General features: G+C 43.6%; 1 protein-coding gene across 1 annotated transcript in view; it reads left to right on the top strand.

Moving 5' to 3' along the window:
• The window catches only part of LOC115619119 (ubiquitin-associated protein 2-like), a 127,469-nt gene that overhangs the window by 88,856 nt on the left and 13,984 nt on the right, over positions 1-24,629 (top strand). The window contains exons 18-22 of the mRNA XM_030511161.1: positions 1,992-2,163; positions 4,705-4,771; positions 6,111-6,306; positions 7,577-7,668; positions 8,539-8,586. Coding sequence (XP_030367021.1) covers positions 1,992-2,163; positions 4,705-4,771; positions 6,111-6,306; positions 7,577-7,668; positions 8,539-8,586 — 575 coding nt within the window. The remainder of the gene's footprint in view (positions 1-1,991; positions 2,164-4,704; positions 4,772-6,110; positions 6,307-7,576; positions 7,669-8,538; positions 8,587-24,629) is intronic.

Below are 24,629 nucleotides of genomic sequence, written 5' to 3'. Positions count from 1 at the left end.
AACATCTCTTCAGGTAGGGCCTGAAGTTTTGAGTATTCAGACCTGTAAACAGTGTTTTGTTTGTGCCAAGTTAAATTTCAGTGAGCAGAAAGAGTGTATATACCCCAAAAGTTACCACTTAAAAGATTGTTATATATAAAAACAGCTTTTCAAGTGGAAAACTTTCTTACTCTTACATACAGAACTAATAAACAATTTATGAAATTCACTACAGGACTTGTCTTTTTGCTTATGGAAAACAAAGATCTGAGAATTAAGTGTGTTCAAGGCCAGGTTGGATGGGGCTTGGAGCAACCTGGTCTAGTGGAAGGTGTCTTTGCCTGTGGTGGGGGGGGTTGGAACTAGATGATCTTTAAGGTCCCTTCCAACCCAAACCATTCTATGATAATTCCTAATATTTTTGTAATTATTCTATAATGGCTTTATTAGTCCCTTTTTCTATGCCAGTTCTCTTTTGAGAAAACTTCCCCTCCCCCCGCATCTCAAGCACATAAACTGGAATCAGTCTTCTTCCATGTATCTATTTCATGCATCCAAACTATTTTGAAATTCTCAGCATTTGAAAGTACTGACCTTTTCCCTTCTGTATGTGCTGATAATAGTTGTTCATCTCTCATCTTTGCTGCTGTCCTTTAATATCCAGATCTCATGCTTCCTAAACCCTTAGTTCAAAGCATGGCTGGTGTGTTATACTTCTGACCATCCTACTTGTTTCCTGGTTGTCTTTGTCTTGCACATCGTGTTCAGGCATCTTGTAAGGGGTTTTGATGAAGACCCATTTTTACTTCAAGAATGGAACCCTGCTCTAAATATATTGAGAGTTGTAATTGTTATTTACTTATTTGTATATGTAACTTGCCAGGAGGTATCAGGTGATATAGTTGCCTTCTTCATAACTGTGTTTCTGTTTGTCACTTTAATTTCCTTCTCTGTTGTCAATTACCATCACTTATTGCCAAGGCCAAGATCTCTTGATTTCTGTTTGCATAGCACCCCATCCAGCAACCTGACTTGGGTCATTTAGTGAGGAAACCAAACCAATAGCGTGAACAAACTGTGATGCATAACCTCCAAGCGTGACCATTCTAAGACTGTCTTCATATGCATTGCAAGTTAGTGATGATCCACTGGCTAGTGGTCTCTGGTGTGGTATGGAAGCATGGCCTGGCAAAAGGCAGGGCTCAGCTCTCTTTCTGAATTTTATTGATGGGCAAGTGCCTCTAATTCTGTGTATTATCATCGTAGGACAAGAGATAAGTGTAGAAACAGCTGGGCAGTAGAGTTGTTCAGTGTCTTATTACAGTATAGTGATCCTTTGGAAAGGCACATTTGTAGTAAACAAGTTCTACTCTGTATAGCCTAAAAAGTAATATTAATGCTAAATGTTTTTTGTTATCTAGGTCAAATAAAGTAAGACAATATTTGACAACTCTTTAGCTGTTAAAAGTGCTTAATGCTGTGCTCAGTTGTAGCTTCTTTTATTCTACTGCATTACACATTTGACTTGTTCTCCAAACTGGTAAATTGTATGTGCCCTCACACTCCCGTTATCCAAGTCTCAAACATCAAAGGTGCTGTGTAGGCTGGAATGAAGAAGCAGAGCTGTAGGTAAAAGCATATTTGTACAGTGCCTTGAAAAGCACAAATGACTTGTTTGTGGAACCAAATGCAAGGAATTTTAAAATGAAGATTGACTTGCAAGTGAAAGTTAGTAATCTAGATAGTGGGAGGTAAAGTGCATAAGATTGTACGTGTGTAGCAGTGAAAATTATAAATCTATTGTAGGTGAAGAGCTTAAAGGGGAAAAAAAAAGATAGTTCTGTTGCTGTTTGAATTTTCATTAATAGCTGGACTGCTTGATACTGTTACTGGTTCTTAATGGTCAGGTTTTTGTAAACCGGGGGGAGAATACTGTTGTGTTCCTGGATCCAGGCTGGGATGTCAGGTATGCTGGAATTTGTCTTTGAATGCCTCTTTTTAACTTGTTGCAGCTACTTCATCAGTTCCAGAGCCTTCTCCTTCGCTATCTCCTGCTGGTTCTCTGCCTAGTGTGGTATCCACCACTGCCTCGCTTCTGCCTTTAGCATCGCAGCATGTGGCAATGTTGCCCAGCTTGCATCAGTCCAGTGATTTGGCCAGCAGCTCACTTTCCCAGTTAAGCAGGTACAGGAGGAGTTGTGATAAACTGAAAGGGTTTCCATTTTGGGGAAAGAGCAAGTGTAAGGGTGATTGTGTATGGGGGCTGTCAGACTTTTCTGACATTAACATTAACTAGAGAGAGATCTAGGAGAGACCAGGATGTTTCTGGTTGCAAAGCATGAGCTCTGGGCTGCCTTTTAATGGTAGAGCAGCTGCTGCCCTCAAGTTTTTGTGGTATATAAGCAACTTTGTGTTTCAAGGGGCTCTTGCTTCAATCATGCCAGCTAAATTGATTCCCCCAGTTTGTTTTTCTTACTTTGTCCACAGTGCCTGCTGTTTGTTTAGTGTCATATGTTTGAAATCATTCCTTAATGGTTTACTTCCTGGCTGATTTTGAAATATTGTAGCTTCATTTATATTTGTATTTCTTAGAATTAAAAATTAAATAATTCCACAGGGACAGTGCGTGGTGTTTTGGTTGTTTGGGTTTGGGGGTGGGGTTTTTTTTTGGTGTTTGGGTTTTTTTGTGTGGTGGGTTGTTTGGTTTTGGTTTTTTTTTTTTTGGTGGGTTTTATTTTGTTTGTTTGGTGGTTTTTTTTTTTCCTAAGCCATTTCCTTAAGACACTTTGAAATATCAGATTGGTGTTCCTGGAAGTTTATTTAGGACAGCTTAGCTCATTTGCACTATGTCTGATTTTTCAGTGCCTGTTACTTGAACTTCATCCTCAGGCAGGTGACATCTGAGGCTATACTGGTTGAATTATATTTTAATACTCACCTTTGTACTTTACTTGTTAATATAAGAAACTAATTTGATGGGCTATCACAGGGTTTTTTCTGTTTCACAGCTAGGACACGGTTGATTCTCTTTTAATACACTAGTGTTTTCTGTTGAATAAAATGGTAAATGTGTCAAATAAGAATTATTCCGTTCTCATTAGAAACAACTTCTCCCCATGTTTGTTTGTTGAAAAGCTGTGTACATTTAGTTGGAGGATTGATGCTGTTGGACAGATATCAAGCACTGTGAAAAGATGATGCCTGAATTCCAAGCATGTCTGACTTGGTTGTTCTGGAGGCTCTTGCCTGTGTCCCTACCATAGGTCAGATGGTTAATTAAGGTTTATTAGAAGAGCTGGGGAGAGTGTGTGAGGGAGTGGTTTAAAACCACATGTTGGACTGAACCACTTATTTCTTTGCTGCCTGAAGTGGTGTCATTGTAATTCCTGCAGACGGGGAACAGTTTTAAAGAGTCAAAGTAAAATTAATCTATGAAACTGCCAAGTTTTATTCTGGTCCCACACCTCGAAGAGCTGGCAGAAGTGTTTGCCCTTAAATTAGGGCATATAATTTAGCCTGCAGCTTTGTTATGAAAACTGCTGTATTTTCTTGTGGCTATTTCCATAGGGAACACTAAAATATTTGTTATGGTTAGGATCTCTCGTTTCTGATTTCACATGAGGAGAGGCTTTTTGAGCACCAAACTATATGCTGCTGTTACTGCCAGAAGTTCACAGGCCTGATCAGCTAGGGAAAAAAGGTGGTGCTAAAGCAGAGTTGCTTCCTAAAACAAAGTTATCTGCGGATGTTTTTCATCAGGGGATTCTTTATTTTCATATTTTACAGTACATGTATAAAACTGAACTGATAGTTCTGAGTCATCTTTTCAAAAAGGAAATGGCTTTTGGTGGGGTGTAGTGGTATGAACCAGCCTTGATTAAATCACCAGATTCTGTAGTAGTACATCTAATTTTTGGGCTTTCACAGATGCTCTTCATTTACTGGTTTTATGGTTTGCTTGGGGTTGTTTTGTGGTGTGGGGTTTTTTTTGGGTTTTTTTGTTTGGTTGGGTTTTTTTTTGGGGGGGTGGTGGTGGTTGTTTTTTGTTTGTTTTGTTTTGGGGTTTGGGTGTTTTTTTGAGCCCTGCCTTTTGAGAGTGTTCAGGCTTTTGGCAGAGTTGTGGGGCAAATACCTTGCAGTTCTAATTGGTTGAACTAATGTTATGCAGGTTATGTGAGAAATACCATGAGTCAAACCAAAGCATTGCCTCACCTAATTAATACTTGTGCCCTGTGGCAGGCAGCAGCAGTTGCTTAGGGAAAGAATGTGAAACAAGCCATGTGTTGTGCGAACCTTCTTCTGGTTTTGGACTTTACATGTCTTTGAGTCGTTGCTACATAATTCCCGAACCAGCTATTGTTTTTTCTAAAAAGATAGTAAATTGATAAATACAAATGAATGGTGTTTTAGACGTTTCTTGTTAGTTAATAATTGTCTCTGTATTTCAGTTTCTTTCATTAAACAGTAGTAGGATATTAATTAAAGGAAAAAGTTGTCTGTAGTGGTGTGTGTGTATATATATACACACACATACGTGTATATACACACATCACTACAGACATTTTTTCCTTTAATATCCTGCTGTGTATGTGTATACACATACCTACAATTTTTATTCTTTAACTAATATCCTACTACCTACTGTGTGTTTGTGTATATATGTGTATATATACATATTTAAAAATGTTCTAGGAAAAATTAATTTTCTTTGCAATTTCTTTCTAGCTCCCTTTCCAGTCATCAGAGCAGCCTCTCCCCTGCTTCAGTGTTGTCTTCAAGCACATCACATGTGGTAAGTCCTATTTGGATTTCAACAGATTTTTGGCATATTGTCAGTTTATCTGATGATTAAGACCCTCTCTTAAAGTTCATTGTGTCCCAGTACAGCAAGAACCCAAACAAGAACCTTATCTGAAGAAGGACTGCCAGCCCTCTAGTGGTAAAAAAGTCTTTAGCACTTGTGATTTGTACTAGATCAAGAATAGCTATTACAGAGACTTGCCAGTCGCACAACTGTAGAGGAAATTTTCATGCCAGCAAGGGAGGATGGAACAAAGAATTTCTTGTAACAAATGCATTAAAAACAAACAAAAAAAAACCCCACCCCAAAGCAGAACAAAAACCAAACCCCAACATTTAAAACTGTCTGAAACGTCTCCACTGGAGAGGTTAGCTGGCGAAATGCAGGTGATGGAATGATGCATGTCATGACAGATGGTTTTTAGAGTTTACCATGTGGCATTGTTGTTGCCTGTATATTTAATGCATTTGAAATAAGAAGTCAAATGGTATTGAACACAGTGTTCTAGATGAGGTTGCACAAACAAGAGAGACACTGCCTTGTTCTGTGATGGGGTACCTCTGTACAATTGCAGTTGGGGTGTGCAGATAGGTTACTGCTTTTCTTTATGCTTGTATTTTGGTTTATATTGCTCCATCCCTACTGAATATGTAACTTAAAAATTTACACTTATCCAAGCGTCTTTCTTTTCTGTTGTCAGAGTTGTTTTGGCTTCTTTGTGTTGATGACCTGTTTTGCAAGTGTGATCAGGTTACAGCTAAGGCACTGTATGGTGCTGGATTCAAACCAAGAACATCTTTCATCATGTGTTCCTGTAATACATCTGGTCTGCATTTCAGTTTACCACATTGACTCTGTTGTGGGGCACTGCTGTTTTAATCTTTTAAATTCTACAAGTGCACTGAGGAAATCATGATAGCAGTGTCCTGTATTTTGAAGAAAAATACTGTCTTTTGGAAGAATATAGGAGTTTATTTAACATAACAGGTACTGGCTGAAAAGAGTATATAAGCAAAGGGCAAGAAATAATGCCATGGAGTGACATTTGAGTTACTGTGGTATAGTTTTGTGATGATGTAGCCATTTGAATTTAACTCTTGTGTAATAATTTTCTTTGAATACTTAAAAAACACAAGCATGCAACTTCATTGCTTGCTTGGTACATAGAGAATGCATATCTTTTTCTTTTGCATGTGCTGCTGTTACTTAAAAGATTGCTGTTTTGGGGTGGTTTTGTGGATATTTTTTGGTTGGTTGTGTTTTTTCCCCCAGCATCTTCCACTGTGGTTTATTTGCTCTGTGATCCTCATTCTTTTTGTCTCCTTTCTAGCACACTAGTGTTGAGAACACAACTTCACTCCAGCCCTCAACAACCTTTTCAACTGTTTCAACCTCAGCCACTAGCACCACCTCTTCAGTTGTCAGCATGGCAAGCAGTATGAACACTACAAACAGCCTTGGCCTGAGTGTTTCCAGTGTGTCTATACCAGCTGCTTCCACACGGGCAGCTCCCTTAGTGTCTTCAGGTTCGCAATATTAACAGATTACATGGATAGACAGAGGACTTCAGTCAGCAGGGCTGTCAGTTGAGCATCTCACCAGCCATAACTACGCTGAGAAATCCACACTCTTGACTAGCATTTTCAGCATGCTTTATTTGCTGGCTTATAAAGTCGCCTGGTTTTGTGTATTTGAAATATTTGTTAGGGTGTTATGTGGCATTTATAGAGCACATTCCATCCCCAAAGAGCTTTATAATTAGACACCAGAGCAGTTCTAACTTTGAAAGTTTTGGGCTAGGAGATTTGCCCAGTTTTTATTTCAGGTGGTGATCAGCTCTTGGCTGTGAGTTCACATAATCTTTAATTTCAGTCTTCTCTGTGATTTGAATTCATTTGGCAGTATCAAAATGTACTGCAGTGTCCTCATTATCATATGCCATATCCCTACTGCCACATGTACAGAAAGGAAAAAAGCGTCTGGTGTCTGTGTCATTCCAAAGCAAATAGCACTTCAGAAAAAGGGCCCACAGAGAGAGAAAGAAGGTGGGGAGGCCTCTTGCACTGAAGTGGAAGTAATGCTAAATTCTCTTTAGCTTCTGTAATCAACCTGAACTGCTAAAAGGAAATCCTATGGAGGGAACTAAATGATTTAAATATTAAGATCAAACTTACAGAAGGATTTCTCATTTCTCATTCTAATACCTTGTAAATGAAGTGTCTGATGACTGGCCAAAGTGCATTTTTTATTTTTTTTTTTTTAAGCTCTTCTGCTTCCTGGCACTGCTTCATTGAAGCAACTGGAACTGTTTCAGTCTTCTTCTCTTTGCTATTCCTAGCTGCAATAAGTCACCCACAAAAAGTATTCTGGCAAAATTTCATGTTTTCCAGTCTATTGCTAGTGATGAAGGGGAATGTGTTGACAGAGCAGAAAACGAAAGGAGAGAATTTACAACAATGCCTGAATTTTGCCTGCAGGAGCAGACTGAGGAAAGGAGACTTCCTGTAATTCTTGTAATTCTCTTGGACAAAGTAAATGACAAAATCAGACTGTTCTCTGATGGGGCTGTTTTCAGTCTTAAGTAGCCTGTGCTTTTTCCTTTCCTTTGAGGAATGGTTAAAGTCTTCAGGCTATTTTAAGCATTCTCATCAACCAGCACAAAATTCTTCTGCTTAGTTCTGCTCTTTACAAGCTATGACAGTGAAGCCGCCAGGGTTTGTGAGCTATCTTGTCTCAATGCTGAAACCCTTTCTTCTCTAGAGGCTTGTTAAAAGTGTCTATATTTTGATTCTGCAGGCAAAGCTCCCCCAAACCTGCCCCAAGGTGTACCACACTTGTTGCATAACCAGTATATTGTGGGACCTGGAGGACTTCTGCCTGCCTACCCAGTAAGCAATTTAATTGTTCCCGTCCTTGATTGCTTAACTCTGGTGCAAGTGGGCCCTCCAGACCTGCTGCTGTCTATGCCAAGGCATTTCTGTCAGCATGTTGCATCTGGAATTCTTGTTCCAAATGCTGAAGAATATGTGAAATTAATTCACAGGGTTTACTGTTGATAGTACACTACAGAACTGTTGGTACAGACCTGATTTAGCTGCTGTTGAAGCTAAATGTGCATGTTGCTATGGTTTTCAGTGGTATCAGGTTTTTAGATCCTTTGAGTAAAATTAGACTCATTGAGGTTTGTGTTACTGGAATAGATATACTATAGTAATGGTTGAAATGTTCCATGTGTCCTTTCTGTCATACTTTGAAAGATTGCACATAGCTGCTTGGTGTCTGACCAGGATCAATGTATTTTGGTTATCTGTTTTTTTGAATCAAGAACTTTATTCTAATAATTTTTCTGTATCACACTGAGTACAAGGGGATACCATAGGTCGCTTTGTGGTCTAGTCATTAAATCTTAAATCCTGCTATTCTCAGAAGTAATGATTGAAGCAAAGAAGGCTGTTGCTTTTACTTCCAAATCTGAATGCCCTGTACATTTTTCACAAGTTGATGAATGATGCATCTGTGGAAACAGTGTTGAAGATGGGACAGTAATATTCTGAGAGGACTGCTGTCACCAAGAAATAGCAGTGACAAGCCATTTTAAGCTTACCTCTACTAGCCTTAAAATGCTACAGTGCACTGTGATAGCACAATGTGACATATAGCTGTACACCTTTAAAACAGACTCTGTTTAAAGCCCCAAATTGGTCAGTGTCAGAGAAAAGTGTTATAATGATGTTTTATTTTTTTTTGTCTTTAAGCAGATTTACAGTTATGATGATCTCCAGATGCTTCAATCCAGGCTGCCAATGGTAAGTAAATGGCTTGGCTTATTTAATTTTAAACAAGTTACCTTCAGTATTGATTGTTTGTGCAACACAAATTAGTGCATTTGGCAGTGATTAAGAGCTTATCTGTATGTTGTATATTGTGGGGTTTTAAATATCCACAAACAGTTTCTGTAGGTGGTATAAATTGATACAGAGCAACTGTTGCATCGTGCATTTGTCCATCTGCAAATTCTGTAAATAGAAGCAAGCATGCTTTGTGCTTTTGAGTGGGGAAGTTTTTAATTGTTGTAGCAACAGTATGACATCTTGTCAAATCCTGTTGAACCCTGAGTGTGAATGTTTTCTTTTACCAAGAGGTAAGGTTGAACAGCAAGTACACAAATTGGCAGCCAGTAGGTGCATCTGAATGGTTTTGGAGGCACTCATAGGTGGAGATCTTTGTGTATGCATCATGGCAATAAATGCAGGTGAGCTGCAGGAGGGGGAGAGTATATGATGTTTTGTTCCTTACCTGGATACAGAACATAAATGGTGTGTGAGAAAAGCTGCGAGTTAGATTCACAAAGTGCCTCAGCCTAGATTGTGGAAAAGTAAAGAATTTTGTTTTCAGAAAACTAGGATAAGGATCTTGGAGAGAAAGTTTGCTAGTATGTAACTGAGAAAAGTCACAGGATTAAGTGATGCAGTGTATCCCTAGAGGCAGAAATGAAGCAATGAGTAGTGACCTGGAAAAGAAGTATCACTGGATGGATGCCATAGTTAAAGGTCCAAGTCAGTACCAGGTCTTCCATGTGGAGTCTGGAGACAGCAAGAGTCAGATAGTCAAAGGTGAGTACAGGGATGTCCCAGGCAAAACCCTGTCCAGTTGCACATCCTGAACACCCATCTCAAAACCAGGCAACTTTATAAGCCAGCAAACAAAGCATGTTGAAAATGCTAGTAAAGAGTGTGGATTTCTTAGAGCACTTATGGCTGGTCTTAGGAGGAGCAGCTGAGGGAACTGGGGTCGTTTAACCTGGAGAAAAGGAGGCTGAGGAGAGACCTTATTGCTCTCTACAACTACCTGAAAGGAGGTTGTAGCAAGGTGGGTGTTGGTCTCTTTTTTCCAAGTAACAAGGGATAGGATGAGAGGTCGGAGGGACCGTATCATTCTCTACCTGAAAGGAGGTTGTAGTGAGGTGGGGGTTGGTCTCTTCTCCCAAGTAACACGTGATAAGACAAGAGGAAACTGCCTCAAGCTGCACCAGAGGAGGTTTAGATTGGATATTGGGAACAATTTCTTCACTGACAGGGTTGTCAAGCATTGGAACAGACTGCCCAGGGAAGTGGTTGAGTCTTTTCTGCAGCTGAACTTTCCCTTCCTGCCCAAGTCTCTTTTCTGTCTGTAATGCCCTGGTGTTGACTGTGGTCTGTTTCCCTTTCACTTGTGTGTCACCTTTGTTTTCATATTAGCTGATCTTTTCACCTTTGGAAGGATTGTGAAATGGCATTGCTTGGAAGAGCCTGGGGAGCCCTCTCCTGGAGCAAGGGCCTTGGGGTGGTGGCAGTGGTGGCTTCTGAGGAGGTGGCTCTGGGTATAGGCAGGTGATGGTTTGATGTGTTCCTGGATAGAGCTGGCCCAGCTCCTTTGTTTGAAGCTCCTGAGAATGGGGAAGAAAGGCTTTTCCTTCAGGAAAAAGGGAAGGGCTTTGCTCCTCCTCCTGGCTGTGGTCCCATGTGTGTGCCCCTGTAGCAGGGGTCGTGTGTTTTCTCTACTTCTTTGCCTGTGGTGGCTGGAGAGCAAAGAAGATGCTCCCCATGAGGCTATCGGTAAGTGAAGGGTCTTGTGTTTGGGATGGCCTGAGCCCCTGTGCCTCTAGAGGAGTGTTGTCCAAGAGGCCTCCAGAGGTGGAGCTGAGCCAGTTACAGAGGTATAATAATCTAGTTACAGAGCTTGAGGAGGTGGAGGTTGCACTTGCTAAGGTTTTAAGGTCCTAAGGTCCTTTCCAACAAGGATCATGTTCTGCTTATATGAGAGCTGCTGCCACATGTTTTATCAAAGGTTTTGGAGCAGAGGAAATGTGTGTGATGGTGTTGGTGGCAGGGCGGTAATGGGCTGAGAGCCATGATCTTGTCAGGCAACACCGTGTTGAGGGGTTCTGTACTTGGGGTGCTGGCATGGGCACTATGTTTTGACATACCTGAGTGCCATCACTAGAGGAGGTAGGCTGATGTTGGAGGTCCATGGCTGCACTTTGTCTGTGGTGCCCTAGAATAGTTTATGCTGCAAGGTATTTTCAAGCAGCACACTGAAAGTGTTGTCATACAAAAATGCCTGAAGTGGCAAGAGGAGCCAAATTCAGCCTAGTCAAAGCGATCTCTGCTGTGCCTCTCCTTCATATAATCATAGAATGGTTTGGGTTGTAAGGGACCTTTAAATGTCATCTAGTCCAGCCTCCCAGCAATGAACAGGGACATCTTCAACTAGATCAGGTTGCTTAGAGCCCCATCCAACTTGACTTTGAACACTTCCAGGAATGGGGCATCTACCACCTCTCTGGGCAACTTGTTCCAGTGTTTCATAGAATCACACAGAATAGCTTGGATTGGAAGGGACCTTAAAGCTCATCTAGTTCCAACCCCACTGCCACAGGCAGGGACACCTTCCACCTTTTAGTTTAAAACCATTGCCCCTTATCCTATCGCTACAGGTCCTAATAGGACTGCTTTGTCTTGAAAGGCTGTAATAAGGTATCCCTGAAGCCTTTCCTTCTCCAACTCTCTCATCCTTTCCTCATAGGAGAGGTGTTCCATCCCTCTGATCATTTTTGTGGCCCTCCTCTGGACCCACTCCAACAGGCCCATGTCTTGTACTGAGGACTCCAGAGCCGAACATCAGTCAGTCTAAACGGGGATGGAAGGTGGAAAATGTTGAGGACATACGGGCTGAAGAGATGATTCTGATAAACAATGGATAAACCCTGGTAGAGGTTTTTGAAGAAGTTGAGGAAAGCTCATATTTGGGGAGGTGCCAAAGAGAAGAGTGGATAGGGCTGTGGGGCATGGGATCTGCACAGGCCTGTTTGGAGCAAGGCTTAGAGTAGGTGTTGAGTGGAGGTCACTTCCCCCCACCCCAAAGGCTTATTCCTGTGACTCTGAGACAAGAGGCAGTGGCAAGCTTTTTGCAACAGGTCTTTATTGTTTTGTCAAATAAATATGTGAATAAATATTTAAAAACCGATGTCAAATTAAATAGAATAAGTTATATAAATAGACAAGTGGTCAGTGGAGGCTCAAAGTCCATGGCTGTTCTTGCAGGGGATGTTGTCGTCAGGGAAGGTAGAAGGATGGAGGTGGGGATGGTGTGGTGGTCTAAAAGTGATGGTGGCAGCATGGGTGGGGCCACACAGATTGGTCAGGGTGGCTGGGCTAATTGCACATAATGCAGGCAAGGTTGTGGAGGCATTGGAAGCAGACACAAGATGCTAGGCAGACATGGCTGCCAGGTGGCTGGCTTTATGTGGTGCCATGGCTTTCCCTTTCTTGTTTTCTTATTTCAGTGAGTTTCCGACTGTGGTTTTCAATTTGGCTGGTGGTTGTGGTGGTCTCGGGGAAGTGTGGTGATGGGGTGGCCGTGCTTGGAGAGGGCGATGGTGCATTGGGGGGAGGTTGGCTGTAGTGGTTCAGTGGAGGATGTGAAAGTGTTGGGGTAGTGACACATGGGGCAGTTTTGCTGCTGGTCTGTTTTTGTGGTTTCTCCTTTCCCAGTGTCCTAGATTCAGCTGTAGTAGTTATTTTTCTCCTTCTTAGTAGCTGGTGCAGTGCTGTGTTTCAGCTTTACTCTGAGAACAATGCTCATAACACACCAGTGGTTTAGTTGTTGCTAAGTAATGCTTACCCCAATCGAGGACTTTTCAGTCTCATGCTCTGCTGGGACAGAGCAGAGACAGAATACCTGACCCAAACTAGCCAAAGGGGTATTCCATGCCACAGCACATCATGCCCAGTATATAAACTGGGGGGAGTTACCCAGAAGGTGCAGATTGCTGCTCGTGTCGTGATGGGTATTGGTCGGCGAGTGGTGAGCAATTGTATTGTGCATCACTTGTGTTTATTGGGGTTGTTTTCACTTCCCTTTTTAGTTTTATATTCTCTCCCCTTGTTATTTCCCTTATCATTATTATTGTTAGTAGTTGTAGTAGTAGTATTGTATTATACTTCAGTTATTGGACTGTTCTTATCTCAACCCATGGGATTTACATTCTTTTGATTCTCCTCCCCATCCCGTTGGGAGTGGGGGGGAAGAAGGAGGGGGAGCGAGCGAGTGGCTACATTGTTCTGGGGCTGGGCTTAAACCACAACAGTCCTTTGTGGCACCCAAGGTGGGGCACGAAGGGTTGAGATAACGACAGATCTGACCAGAGTGTGTCTAAACGTATTTGTGATAAGCCTTCATTGTTTCAGATTAATAGTCACTCATCACAATGTTGATTTATTTGCTCTCGGAGTTGTGCTTGGTCTCAGAGTTTCAGCATGTCATACCTTACTTGCAGGCAGTTTTTGCTGTTTTAGTGTTTATCGGCTGGGGGGCCTGGGCTAAGGTTCTTGTTTCGTTGTACTTTATTGTATTGCAAGCCATTATCAGAGAATTATTGATCATAAAACTGATCTTGTATGCGTTCTCATTGTGGTCATCACCTCTATACTTTGGGAGGCATGTAATGGGAATTGTTAACAACTACACCTCTTTTTTTACCTCCTCAGAGGGTCAACCTATGAAGGAGACATCCCCTCACACCCTCAGCTCCTCCACCAGGCTATTTACAGTAGATTTGGGGAATTATAAAGATTTTGAATATCCTTTCGATGCCCTTGAAACCAGCCTGCTCCTTTTGCTGGCAACCAGCATGTTGCTGAATATGCTGCATGTGTTTTACCCTGAGAACGCCTGATCTTGTCCGATCTCAGAAGCTAAGCAGGGTCAGGTTCGGGTCTTGTCTAAGATTAGCAACTATCTAAGAATACCACCAAGAGATCTTTCCCAAGGCTGGACAGTTATGAGTGGCAGGGTGTGTGGTATCATACGGGCAAGGACCTAGGCCAGTGGGCCCCTCCAGTGCTTTGGAACTTCACCCCTGAACAAGTATGAAATCCAGAAAAATTAGCAGAACACTTAGACAAGGTGTGCTGTCGTCCTGGCAATACCAGAGAGGGACAAAGAACTGCAATGTGCTGGGGCTTGGCCCATGCCTACAGAGCCTTGTTCTGTAAGGAGCAAGAAAAGGATGTCTCTGGGTCTGATGGCAAAGCAACAGACAACGCAGCTACTCCATCCCAAGCAACAAGCACAGCAGCTACTCCAGCTCCAACAACAGACATGGCAACCACTACAACCCCAGTGACAGACACTGCAGCTAAACCAAAGGACTGATCCATACCAATATCAGTTGCCTCTATAAGCAAGAGGAAAAGCAAACGAAAAGCAGGAAAAGCACAAAAAGCAACTCATGTAGTGAAGGAAGAAGACTCAATGTACAAACTAGAGGGGGTGACATCTGAATGAGAGGAATTAATACAGGAATCAGAGGAAGAACAAGAGGTAACTTCTCGATCCCTGTCCTTGATTGAGCTGTGGAATATGCAAAAAGATTTGAGCCGTCTTCCAAATGAGCACATCATCACCTGGGTGCTCCAATGCTGGGACAATGGGGCTGACAGTCAGCAATTAGAAGGTAGGGAAGCCAAGCAGCTGGGATCACTTGATAGGAAAGGGGGAATTGACAAAGTGATTGCGAAAGAGAAATGAGTCCTCAGCCTCTGGAGGTGGCTCTCGGCAGCTGTGAAGGAAAGGAATCTCTACAAGGATGATGTTATATGCCGCCCAGGCAAGTGGACCACCATAGAAAAAGGCCTTCAGTACCTGGGGGAATAAGCCATTCTAGAGATGATCTATGGTAAGTCGGAGGCTGGGGATACACCTTTTAGATCCAGATGAAGTTGAATGTACACGACCCCTGTGGGGGAAATTTACACGGAGTTCGCCATCATCATATGCCAACTCTGGAAACAGGGACCTGGAGGGATGCAGTGGCACCAACAGTGGATGAAGTGAGTCATCAGCTCCAGGAGTTTGAAGACAATCATCTCGTCCCTTTCGTCATTTCATCTGTGGAAAAACCCTGTCCCAGGAGTTCAAGCAGTTGAGAGATGATCTATCCAGCTCCCCATGTGTACAGACCTGCATCTCAGCTGTTAAGAGAAGGTGCCCTATTGCTCAAGAGGGAAGATGTAGGAGGTACACACCAGGAGCACCCGGTGGTTTTACCTGCGGGATCATGGAGAAGACATGAGAAAGTGGGATGGAAAACCTACCTCAGTCCTGGAGGAACGGGTGCATGAATTGAAAAGGAAAACAACAGTCAGTGATGATCCTCACAAGAAAGCTGCTGCTCCAGTCTCTGGTGAGAAGTTTCCCAGATGGAGTGGAAGAGCTGATTTTACTCCAGTTCCTGTGATAAGGAATTCTAATCCCTTTGTACAAGAAGTAAATGGAGAATCTTATGATCGCTATTAGAGAGGCCCTGCCTTCGGCCAGGTGGAGGAGAGGGACAATTGGGTTTACTGGACTGTATGGACTAGATAGCCTGGCATATCAGTCCCACAGGAGTATAAGGCTCTAGTAGACACTGGTGCACAGTGTACTGTGATGCCATCAAGGTATCAAGGGGTGAAACCCATTTATATTTCTGGAGTGAGAGGAGGATCCCAAGAGTTGACTGTACTGGAGGATGAAATCAGCCTGACTGGGAAGGAGTGGCAAAAGCAGCCTATCATGACTGGTCCAGACACTCCATCCATCCTTGGCATAGATTATCTCAGGAGAGGGTACTTCAAAGACCCAAAAGGGTATAGATGGGCTTTTGGTATCGCTGCCTTGGAGATGGAGGAAATTAAGCAGATGTCTACATTGCCTGGTCAACACCAGGCAAGGGTAGTTGGGATTCGAGGGTTCGAGCTGCTTCAGAAGAGATTGGCACTGATGCACAGCTCCTCCTGGCACCCCGGTTGCCCGTGCTGGGCTGGATGTTCAAAGGCAGGGTCTCCTCTACACATCATGCAACCGATGCTACATGGAGTAAGTGGGCCGCAGTAATCACACAATGAGCTCGAATAAGAAATCCCAGTCATCCAGGAATTCTAGAAGTCATCATGGACTGGCCAGAGGGCAAAGATTTTGGGATGTCACCAGAAGAGGAGGCGATGCGTGCTGAAGAGACCCCACCATATAATGAACTGTCAGAGAGTGAAAAGCAATATGCCTTGTTTACTGATGGGTCCTGCCCTATTGTGGGAAAGCATCGGAGATGGAAGGCAGCTGTGTGGAGTCCCCTGGGACAAGTTTCAGAAACTGCTGAAGGAGAGGGTGAATAGAGTCAGCTTGCAGAGGTGAAAGCCATCCAGCTGGCCTTGGACATTGCTGAACGAGAAAAATGGCCAGTCCTTTATCTTTATACTGACTCATGGATGGTGGCAAATGCCCTGTGGGGGTGGTTGCAGTAATGGAAGCAGAGCAACTGGCAACACAGAGGTAAACCCATCTGGGCTGCTGCATTGTGGCAAGATATCGCTGCTCGGGTGCAGAACCTGGTGGTGAAGGTACACCACGTAGATGCTCATGTACCCAAGAGTCGGGCCACTGAGGAACACCAGAACAACCAACAAGTGGCTCAAGCTGCTAAGATTGAAGTGGCTCAGATGGACTTAGGTTGTCAACATAAGGGTGAATTATTTTTAGCCCTGTGGGCCCATGACACCTCAAGCCATCAAGGAAGAGATGCAACCACCGGATGGCTGGAAACCTACACTGTGCCCCACGCCACTGCCTGGAACACTATCCTGGGCCTTGAGAAACAGTTCTGTTGGCCACATGGCAGCCCAGAAGGAATTGATTCAGACAACGGGACTCATTTCTGGAACAATTTTATAGACAGTTGGGCCAAAGAGCATGGTATATCACATCCCCTATCATGCACCAGCCTCTGGGAAAATTGAATGGTACAGTGGGCTCTTAAAAACTACACTGAGAGCAATGGGTGGTGGGACTTTCAAACACTGGGATACACATTTACCAAAAGCCACCTGGTTGGTCAACACTAGGGGATCTGCCAACAGGGCTGGCCCAGCCCAATCAGAACTTTTGCGTCCTGTAGAGGGGGATAAAGTTCCTGTGTTGCACATAAAGAATTTGTTGGGGAAGACAGTCTGGGTTATTCCTGCTTCAGGTAAAGACAAACCCACTTGTGGGATTGCTTTTGCTCAGAGACCTGGATGTACTTCGTGGGTAATGCGGGAAGATGGGGAAGTCCGATGTGTACCTCAAGGGGATTTAATTTTGGGGAAAAGAGCCAATGAACTCAATTATATGCTGTTGCCTGCTATATAACACTTTTATAGCCCATCAGCTAGATGCCCATCTCCACCACTCTGGGTTTTGAAAAGACAGTATATGCTGTCATGATCATCAGCAGAGAATAAAGTCATGAGAAAGCCTTCAGTAGCAGCAGAATTGTCCTCAGGTCACCATCGACTGACCCTGACTTCCCTCTGATCATCACCCCAACAAAGAATGAACTTTCATGAAACCAGACGAGTTCAGCAGTGACCAGACGAGTTCGGCAGTGTCATCAGCAGGCAAAAATCCAACACCACACACCGTCCCTCCTGCCCTGAAAGACTATTACAAGAGATGGAGCCTGACATCATAGAATCATAGAATCATTGAATCCTAGAATAGTAAGGGTTGGAAAAGACCTTAAGATCATCTAGTTCCAACCCCCCTGCCGTGGGCAGGGACACCTCGCACTAAACTATGTGGCCCAAGGCTCTGTCCAACCTGTCCTTGAACACCAAGGCTCTGTCCATCTTGGCCTTGAACACCGTCAGGGATGGAGTATCCACAACCTCCCTGGGCAACCCATTCCGGTGCTTCACCACCCTCACTGTAAAGAACTTCTTCCTTATATCTAACCTGAACTTCCCCTGTTTAAATTTGAAGCCATTCCCCCTTGTCCTACCACTACAGTCCCTAAGGAAGAGTCCCTCCCCAGCATCCTTATAGACCCCCTTCAGATACTGGAAGGCTGCTATGAGGTCTCCACGCAGCCTTCTCTTCTCCAGGCTGAACAGCCCCAACTTTCTCAGCCTGTCTTCATACGGGAGGTGCTCCAGCCCTCTTATCATCCTCGTGACCCTCCTCTGGACTTGCTCCAGCAGCTCCATGTCCTTTTTATGTTGAGGACACCAACATAATGATGTATTTCTCTTGAAACTCAGCAGCTCTCTAAGTCCAGGTGCTATTTGAATAGGTAGCTCTGGGTCTAAGCTCTTGAGCGCTGAATATTTTTTGATGAGGTTTTTATAGTCTCTTTTTTTCCGTTTCCTTCCTTCGAACCTCATCATGATGGGGGATAAGAAGTCTTTTCTAAGCTATTATTTATTGAATGAAGGAGAAACAGTGTAATGGATGGGAACCTAGCTGAGTCGATTCCCTCTCGTGACTGAGAGACATAACAAAGTATGTTTTTTGTCAAAGTGTATTTGGTCGAGTCTACATATTTTTATTTTCATCATGACTGTTTGTCTGAAAGAGTCAGGAAAACATAGGTGTGCAGCTGTTCTATGACCTTCATATACTTGGCCACACCGGGGCTCCTGGCCAACGCTCTCAGCATGGACAACAGTGAGATCATGAGAAATTGCGCAGTGGTGGTTGGAGGGTGAAGGAGCAGCTGGTGGTGAGTGGGCAGTTTCCTTAATTGGGAATGCTTTGCTGGTTGGTTTGGACCATGTTGAGTGATGGTGTTTAGGGGATGTGTTGGGGTGAAGAAGGCCTAGGCTGATGCACTTTACGTAGTGAGGCAGGTCCCTGTGGCTACTGGTGTGTGAGCACAGGCAGGAGCATCCTGGGCCAGTTGTGGTGGTTGTAGGAGAGCAATAAGTAGTCCTGGCTATCATCTCCTATGTTTTTTTTGTGACTCTGTTGTTTCTTGGGTGGGGTTGGTAGCACTGGGGTGCTGTTCCTTGTCCAAATCTCTGCAGGCCTCGTTGGGTCCCCTCCTGTGATAAATAGTTGTTGATGTGAGAATCCCACAGTGTCCGTGAGGACTTGCACTCGATCAGGGGAGGCTGCAGTCCGGATGGGCTAGATAACGCTGTGGGTAATAATAAATAATAACCCTCTCCCTGTCACCTTATGGCTGTCAATTGCTGTGCTGCACATTCATGTCCTCTTTCCTTTCCAGGGAAGGTGTGGTCATGGTGCATGGGCTGTGGTGCACGTGTGTGGACTGTGCCACAGCCTAGCCCTGGCCTTGTTATGGTCATGCTCGTTTCCCTCTCAGCACAGGCTCCTGGCTGGAAAAAGTGTGAGCCATGCTGAGCAATCCTAGCCCAGGCTGCTGCTGCCTCCACTTCATCTGGCTGCCAGCATTGGCTGGGGATGGCCATTTGGTGTGGGTGGGTTTGGTGGAGGGCAGGAACAGCTTGGCTCTTCATCTGTTGTGCGAGCGTGTCCACGCATTGGAAGCAGATGTGAGCTTTGAGGCAGACGTGATCCCAGGTGCAGGGCCTGTGGTGGTGGGCACAGAGGAAGTGCTGAGTGCGCCCAAAGTGTTTGTTGATCCTGAGCAGTAGGTTGTGGAGCCTTTGGCCTTTGAAGAGCATGCCATTGGCTGGCATGCATTGCTCCAGGCGGTGGATGTAACATTGGAGGTCGTTGATGAGGTGGTGCCGTGCCTGGGCATTCCAGTGGTGGGGGGTGCTGTGGCTCCTGAGGGTGGTGAAGAGGTGCTGGAGGATGTGGAGGGTGGTGGCAGCAGTGGCTTGCTGTGGGTGGTTGGTGTGGAGGAGGGTGTCAGGGAAGGGGAAGGGTGCCTGCTGGTGGCAGCAGAGCTGTGGCAGGCTGGGAGCTATGACTTGGAAGAGCTGGAGGCTATTCCAGGAGAAGATGGCATCACAGGGACGCAGGTGGTGGCAGGTGAGGGCCATGGTGAGAGCTGTCAGGAGCAGGAGCGCAGGGGGATGCTGTGCTGCAGGCGAGGCTGTGGGGTTGTGGGTGCAGCCATGGTGGGGCTGTGAGTGGTGCTGGGCAGGAGCCTGGTCAGGCTTGGTGGTGGTGTGGGTGGGCGTTGTGTTTGGGGTGCTGCTGGGTGGCAGCTTTATGTGGTGCTGCAGCTTTCCTTTCATCATCCTCTAGACAGACTTTCTATTTGCATTTTCAGTTTTGTTTTCCATTTACTTTCTCCTGAGGGCTTTTGTTGTTGTCATGTTAAGGAGGTCTTTACCCCCTGTAAGGGGGAAAATTTCACCCCCCTCACTCATAAGTTTGACTGGTCTGTTAACATCCCAGGATAGGTGAGACCCTTGAGCCCAATTAGCCTGTCAGAGCCCTCTGCAGGCGCTCCACTGGACAGCACACTATATTGGAGGGTGATTTGACCGTCCTATTCAGGGTACACGGCAACAGATTCACCCATCAAGTTAAAAATTTTAAGTTAATTTTAAGTAAATTTTAAGTCTCTTTTAAGTCTCCAGAAACTCACACAAAATAGATCTAAGCTGAGAAATTTTATTATATAATTTTATGACAGCTTAAGGTCCGAAGATTGCTGTTGACAATATAATTTACTAACTGTGAGAACAAGTGTGAAAATAATTAAGACAGCTAAAATCAATTGTTAAATGCAAATAGAGTATAGCTCTTACCCAATAGGCATCCCTATGGGGGGACAAGACAGGTTCAGCCTGTCGACTGATCCCAGCAGTTACGATGAAGTCTTCTCTCATCTCCCCCCCCCTTAATTTCGCGTATTTATATGATTTAATTCAAATTAATAACTCCCTGTAACCCTATGGAGTTTGACTATGTAGCTAAACACCTATGGAACTTGAGTGTGTGCCTATGAAGCTTGAAGGGCTCTAGTCATACATATTTTGTTAATGATTGGTATGAAATTCTCTCACTTTGCAATCCTTGTTTGGCAGCTGCTGTGTGGTTTATCAGTACATGGTGTCTTCAAGTTCCCACTCCTGCAGGGAGTATAACAGAGCCTAGCCGTGGTGCCTTCACTCTGCCCCACCCTCCATTCAGTTTATCTCAGCATATGCCAAGGTCGCAGGGTTGCCTGGGGAACTATCATGGGATTGATTCTGTGCATGTTAACTACATTCCATCCTGGAAGTAAATAATTAATTTCCTTAATAGTAACATAACTGAGGATTTGGGGGGGATGTGTGGGGGTGGTCACTAATTTCCCCCATTATTCCACATAATCCACCCTGTGACTATAGTCACTCAAGCTACATAATACTTAGTCTGATTTAGGAATGCCTTGTGCATATACACTCAATGGAGGAAGTCAATAAATCGTTCGCTTTACAGTAATCCAGATTCTAATATACAATGCAATCATTAGAATAAAGATCAAAACAGTTAATGTCAGTAGAGTAACAACAGGGTGAAGCGTTCTGTTGAGAATTCCTGTAGCAGTTGGTGACCATCCAAGAAGAGTTTCCCACCACTGGTGTTCTGCACCTCTCTTGACTCATTCCAACATGTGATGTATTTCTTCTGCATCATGATGGTCAGTAATTTGTCTTTTGTCCATTGTCTCAAGCTTGCTTCAGCAGTTGTTTCAGGTCTTCATGTAGCAGCAATTTTCATGTTAAGGTGAGATTCATCCCAATGGGGGTAGGTAGTAGGTCTTGAATTAGCAGATAGATAGACCTCATCAATTGATAAGACAGGACAGGAGCTAAGTGAAATCACATCCTATAACCTCAACAAAATTACAAGCATAAATATTCGAGTCATTATTTGTATCCACAGTAACATTATTTATGCATATAAAGTCACAAAGAGTTCTCATGCGAGCACAGCCTTTGCCAATATATATAAGTACAGTTTCAGAGATTTAATTGGGATATATTTCAAAATGACAAATGTTCTGTTCAGTGTCAAAGCAAATGGCTTGACCTTTGATGGTGTTATTCTCACAAATAAACTCTTGTTCTTTTCCATGACTGTGTTTGGGGTGTGTGGGGAGCATGGCTCCTGTGCTGTTATGGTTCAGTGGGGGATGTGAAAGCCTTGCAGCAGAGGCTTTTGGAGCAGCTGTGTTGGGAATGCGTTTTGGGGTTTCTGTTTTGTGTCTCTTGTGAGTGGTCTTGCTTAGTTTTTATTTTCAAGTTTCTCTGCCTACCAACTTCTATTTTTCTTATTTCATGCTCTGATATTATTTGTATATATTTTTTCCTTTGTTTTCCTTTGTTTCTTATTGACAAATATTTTTAGTTTTTTAGTTTGTCAGTGTCTCCCCCCCCCCAACCTTTTTCCATAGCACCTGCAGCCTTGATGGTGAAAGAGTTTTTCCTCTCTCTGCAAATATCTTGCAGAATGTTTTTGGGGGCATCTGTCATCCCCCTCACTCTCTGAGTTATTTGTCCTCAGTGTGATGATCTTTATAAATAAATGTTTAAATGTCGTGAAGGATTTTTCATCAACTATTTGTGCAATGATTGTCATTTCTAGATTTTGTTTTGTGGGGGGTTTGTTGTTGTTTGTTTTGAATTTCTTGTAGAAATTAGGCAACATTAAGTGTATGGGAGGCAGGAGCTGATGGGAATGCTTGTCTTTGACAACCTGGTCCATTCACATCTAGAAAGTGAAAATGGGCAGTCCCAAGTGCAAGTTGTCACTGCTTCCTGGGAAGCTTCCAGCGGTGAGAGGTACCAGTGGCTGCTGATACAGTGAGAACGGGGGTTTCCCTGAGGTTTGGGAGTGGTGTCTTTTTTTTTTTTTTAATTTAACTGAATTTCTTAATGTGCATGTTGATGCTGTAAATTGTCACTCTTGTTTTTTGTTTGGGTTTTTTTGGGGGGTTTTTTTGTTCATTTTTGTATTACATTGGGATATGCTGTCTTTTCTGTTAGTCTGTTGCAGGCTGCCTGTGTAGTAGAGAACTTAGGGATGTCTGAACTGGTGTGCATGGTACCTAGTGAGCTGCTTGGTGGAGCTTAAATCTATTATGTCAGATCACTTACTTACCATTTTTCAGTCCTTTTCTGTCTCACCTTTTGAGTCTATTCCTGATATATCAGGTTTGGCTTTAGGCACCTTCTACTGCATGCCTTCTGTAGGTCAGGAAATATCCATATTGTCTGAAGAGCAGACTGTCTCTTCTGATGTTTTCCTATGGGTGGACATGAAATGCAAAGATAACTGTCTTGCACTCATATTTTCTAATGATTTTTTGTTTTGAATGTGTGTATGCACAGTTGTGTGGGATAGGGATATGCAGTGCTGATGTGGTTTTCCCCCACCTGAGGGGCAGTGGGAATAATTGCAATCCTTAGACCCTGTTCTCATGTGGATTTGGTTATATTTTGTCTGGTTTATATAGGGGAAAATGCCAGTGTGTCAATTCCAGTTCATATCCACTGAGTCCTGTTCAGATCTCTTCTCCAAATCTGCTTTTTGTGCCATTTTCCTCAGAAGCAGATGGGAGTGCTGCTTTTGAGTAACCTGCAAAGACTTTTAATAGGAATTTGGATGTGCTTTGTTAAGTGATTCATGCTGGAGTTGATGAGGGGGAATTACCTGGGAAGGAAAGGATGATGAAATATGGCACTGTTTCAAGTTACAGAAAGCACCTGTAATACTAAATCTTTGTCAGATTATTTCATGTTCAGTGATGGAGGATTAGGTGTAGGAGACAGGGGTGATGCACAGAAATCATAGAATGGCTTGGGTTGGAAAGGAACTTAGGATCATCTGGTACCAACCCCCCTGCCATGGGCAGGGACGCCTCACACTAGACTATGTTGCCCAAGGCTCTGTCCAACCTGGCCTTGAACACTACCAGGGATGGAGCATTCACCACTTCTTTGGGCAACCCATTCCAGTGCCTCACCACCCTCACAGTAAAGAACTTCTTCCTTATATCTAACCTAAACTTCCCCTGTTTAAGTTGAAACCCATTACCCCTTGTCCTATCGCTACAGTCCCTGATGAAGAGTCCCTCTCCAGCATCCTTGTAGGCCCCCTTCAGATATTGGAAGGCTGCTATGAGGTCTCCACGCAGCCTTCTCTTCTCCAGGCTGAACAGCCCCAATTTTCTCAGCCTGTCTTCGTAAGGGAGGTGCTCAAGCCCCCTTATCATCCTCGTGGCCCTCCTCTGTATGTATGCAAATGCAGCAAGGTGGAAGGTGCTGTCAACTCTGAGAAAGCATTTGAGATGCTGGGGAATTTGTAGAAGCAGGTATGAAGAAGGATGCTTTTCCAGTATTGAAGACTCTGTGGAATTGGATGCATTAGTGGTTAAAGCATTAACTCTTGATGGATTGGAGGTGGTGAGGAGTAAGCCATGAGAATTAGGAGGAAAAACACTTAGTAGAGTACCAGCCCCACATGTGGAGTTCACCAAGAGAGGGAAGGGCAAATTTTTCTCTTTTTCTCCCAAACTGAAGACAAAATGCTGCTTTGGTTTTGCTGGCATGTCCTGTCATCTCAAAGGGTGAGCTTTCTAGAGTGAGGACTGTCTTACCTTCCTGTAGAGGACCTAGAAGAATATTCTTAGGCAGTGTTCTCCAACTTTTGATCACATACCCCATCAGTAAAAAATTTGTGAACACTCCCAATATATTTTTATTTATAAATTTGAGACATATACTATTGTATAAAACATACATGAAAAAAAAAAAAGGATAAGAGAAAGGTTAAACACTATTTTTATTTTTTTTAAATTTTATTTATTAATGGTACCTGAAACATTTTCTTTATGCACCCTAATGGATTGTCTTGCACATCCCACTTTGGAGACTACTGATCTGAGGTCTCCTGTAATGTAGTTTAAGTAAATTTTCCATTTCTTTTAGTGTTTGTGCTGTTTTCCTAGCTGATGTTTTAACTTTTAGAAAAGAGGGTGTAGTACAAGGGTAAAACCTTTAGATTACGTCCACGTTGTGATTAAGGTCCTGGCCTGACCCCAGGTCTTTGGCCTCTGATGGGTCTCTTGTTCTTCCAGGTA

This window comes from Strigops habroptila, chromosome W (genome assembly GCF_004027225.2).
Source record: "Strigops habroptila isolate Jane chromosome W, bStrHab1.2.pri, whole genome shotgun sequence".
Classification (NCBI taxonomy): Eukaryota; Metazoa; Chordata; class Aves; order Psittaciformes; family Psittacidae; genus Strigops; species Strigops habroptila.
Note: the sequence above shows the minus strand (reverse complement) of the source record. Positions and strands in the feature narration are given on the sequence as shown.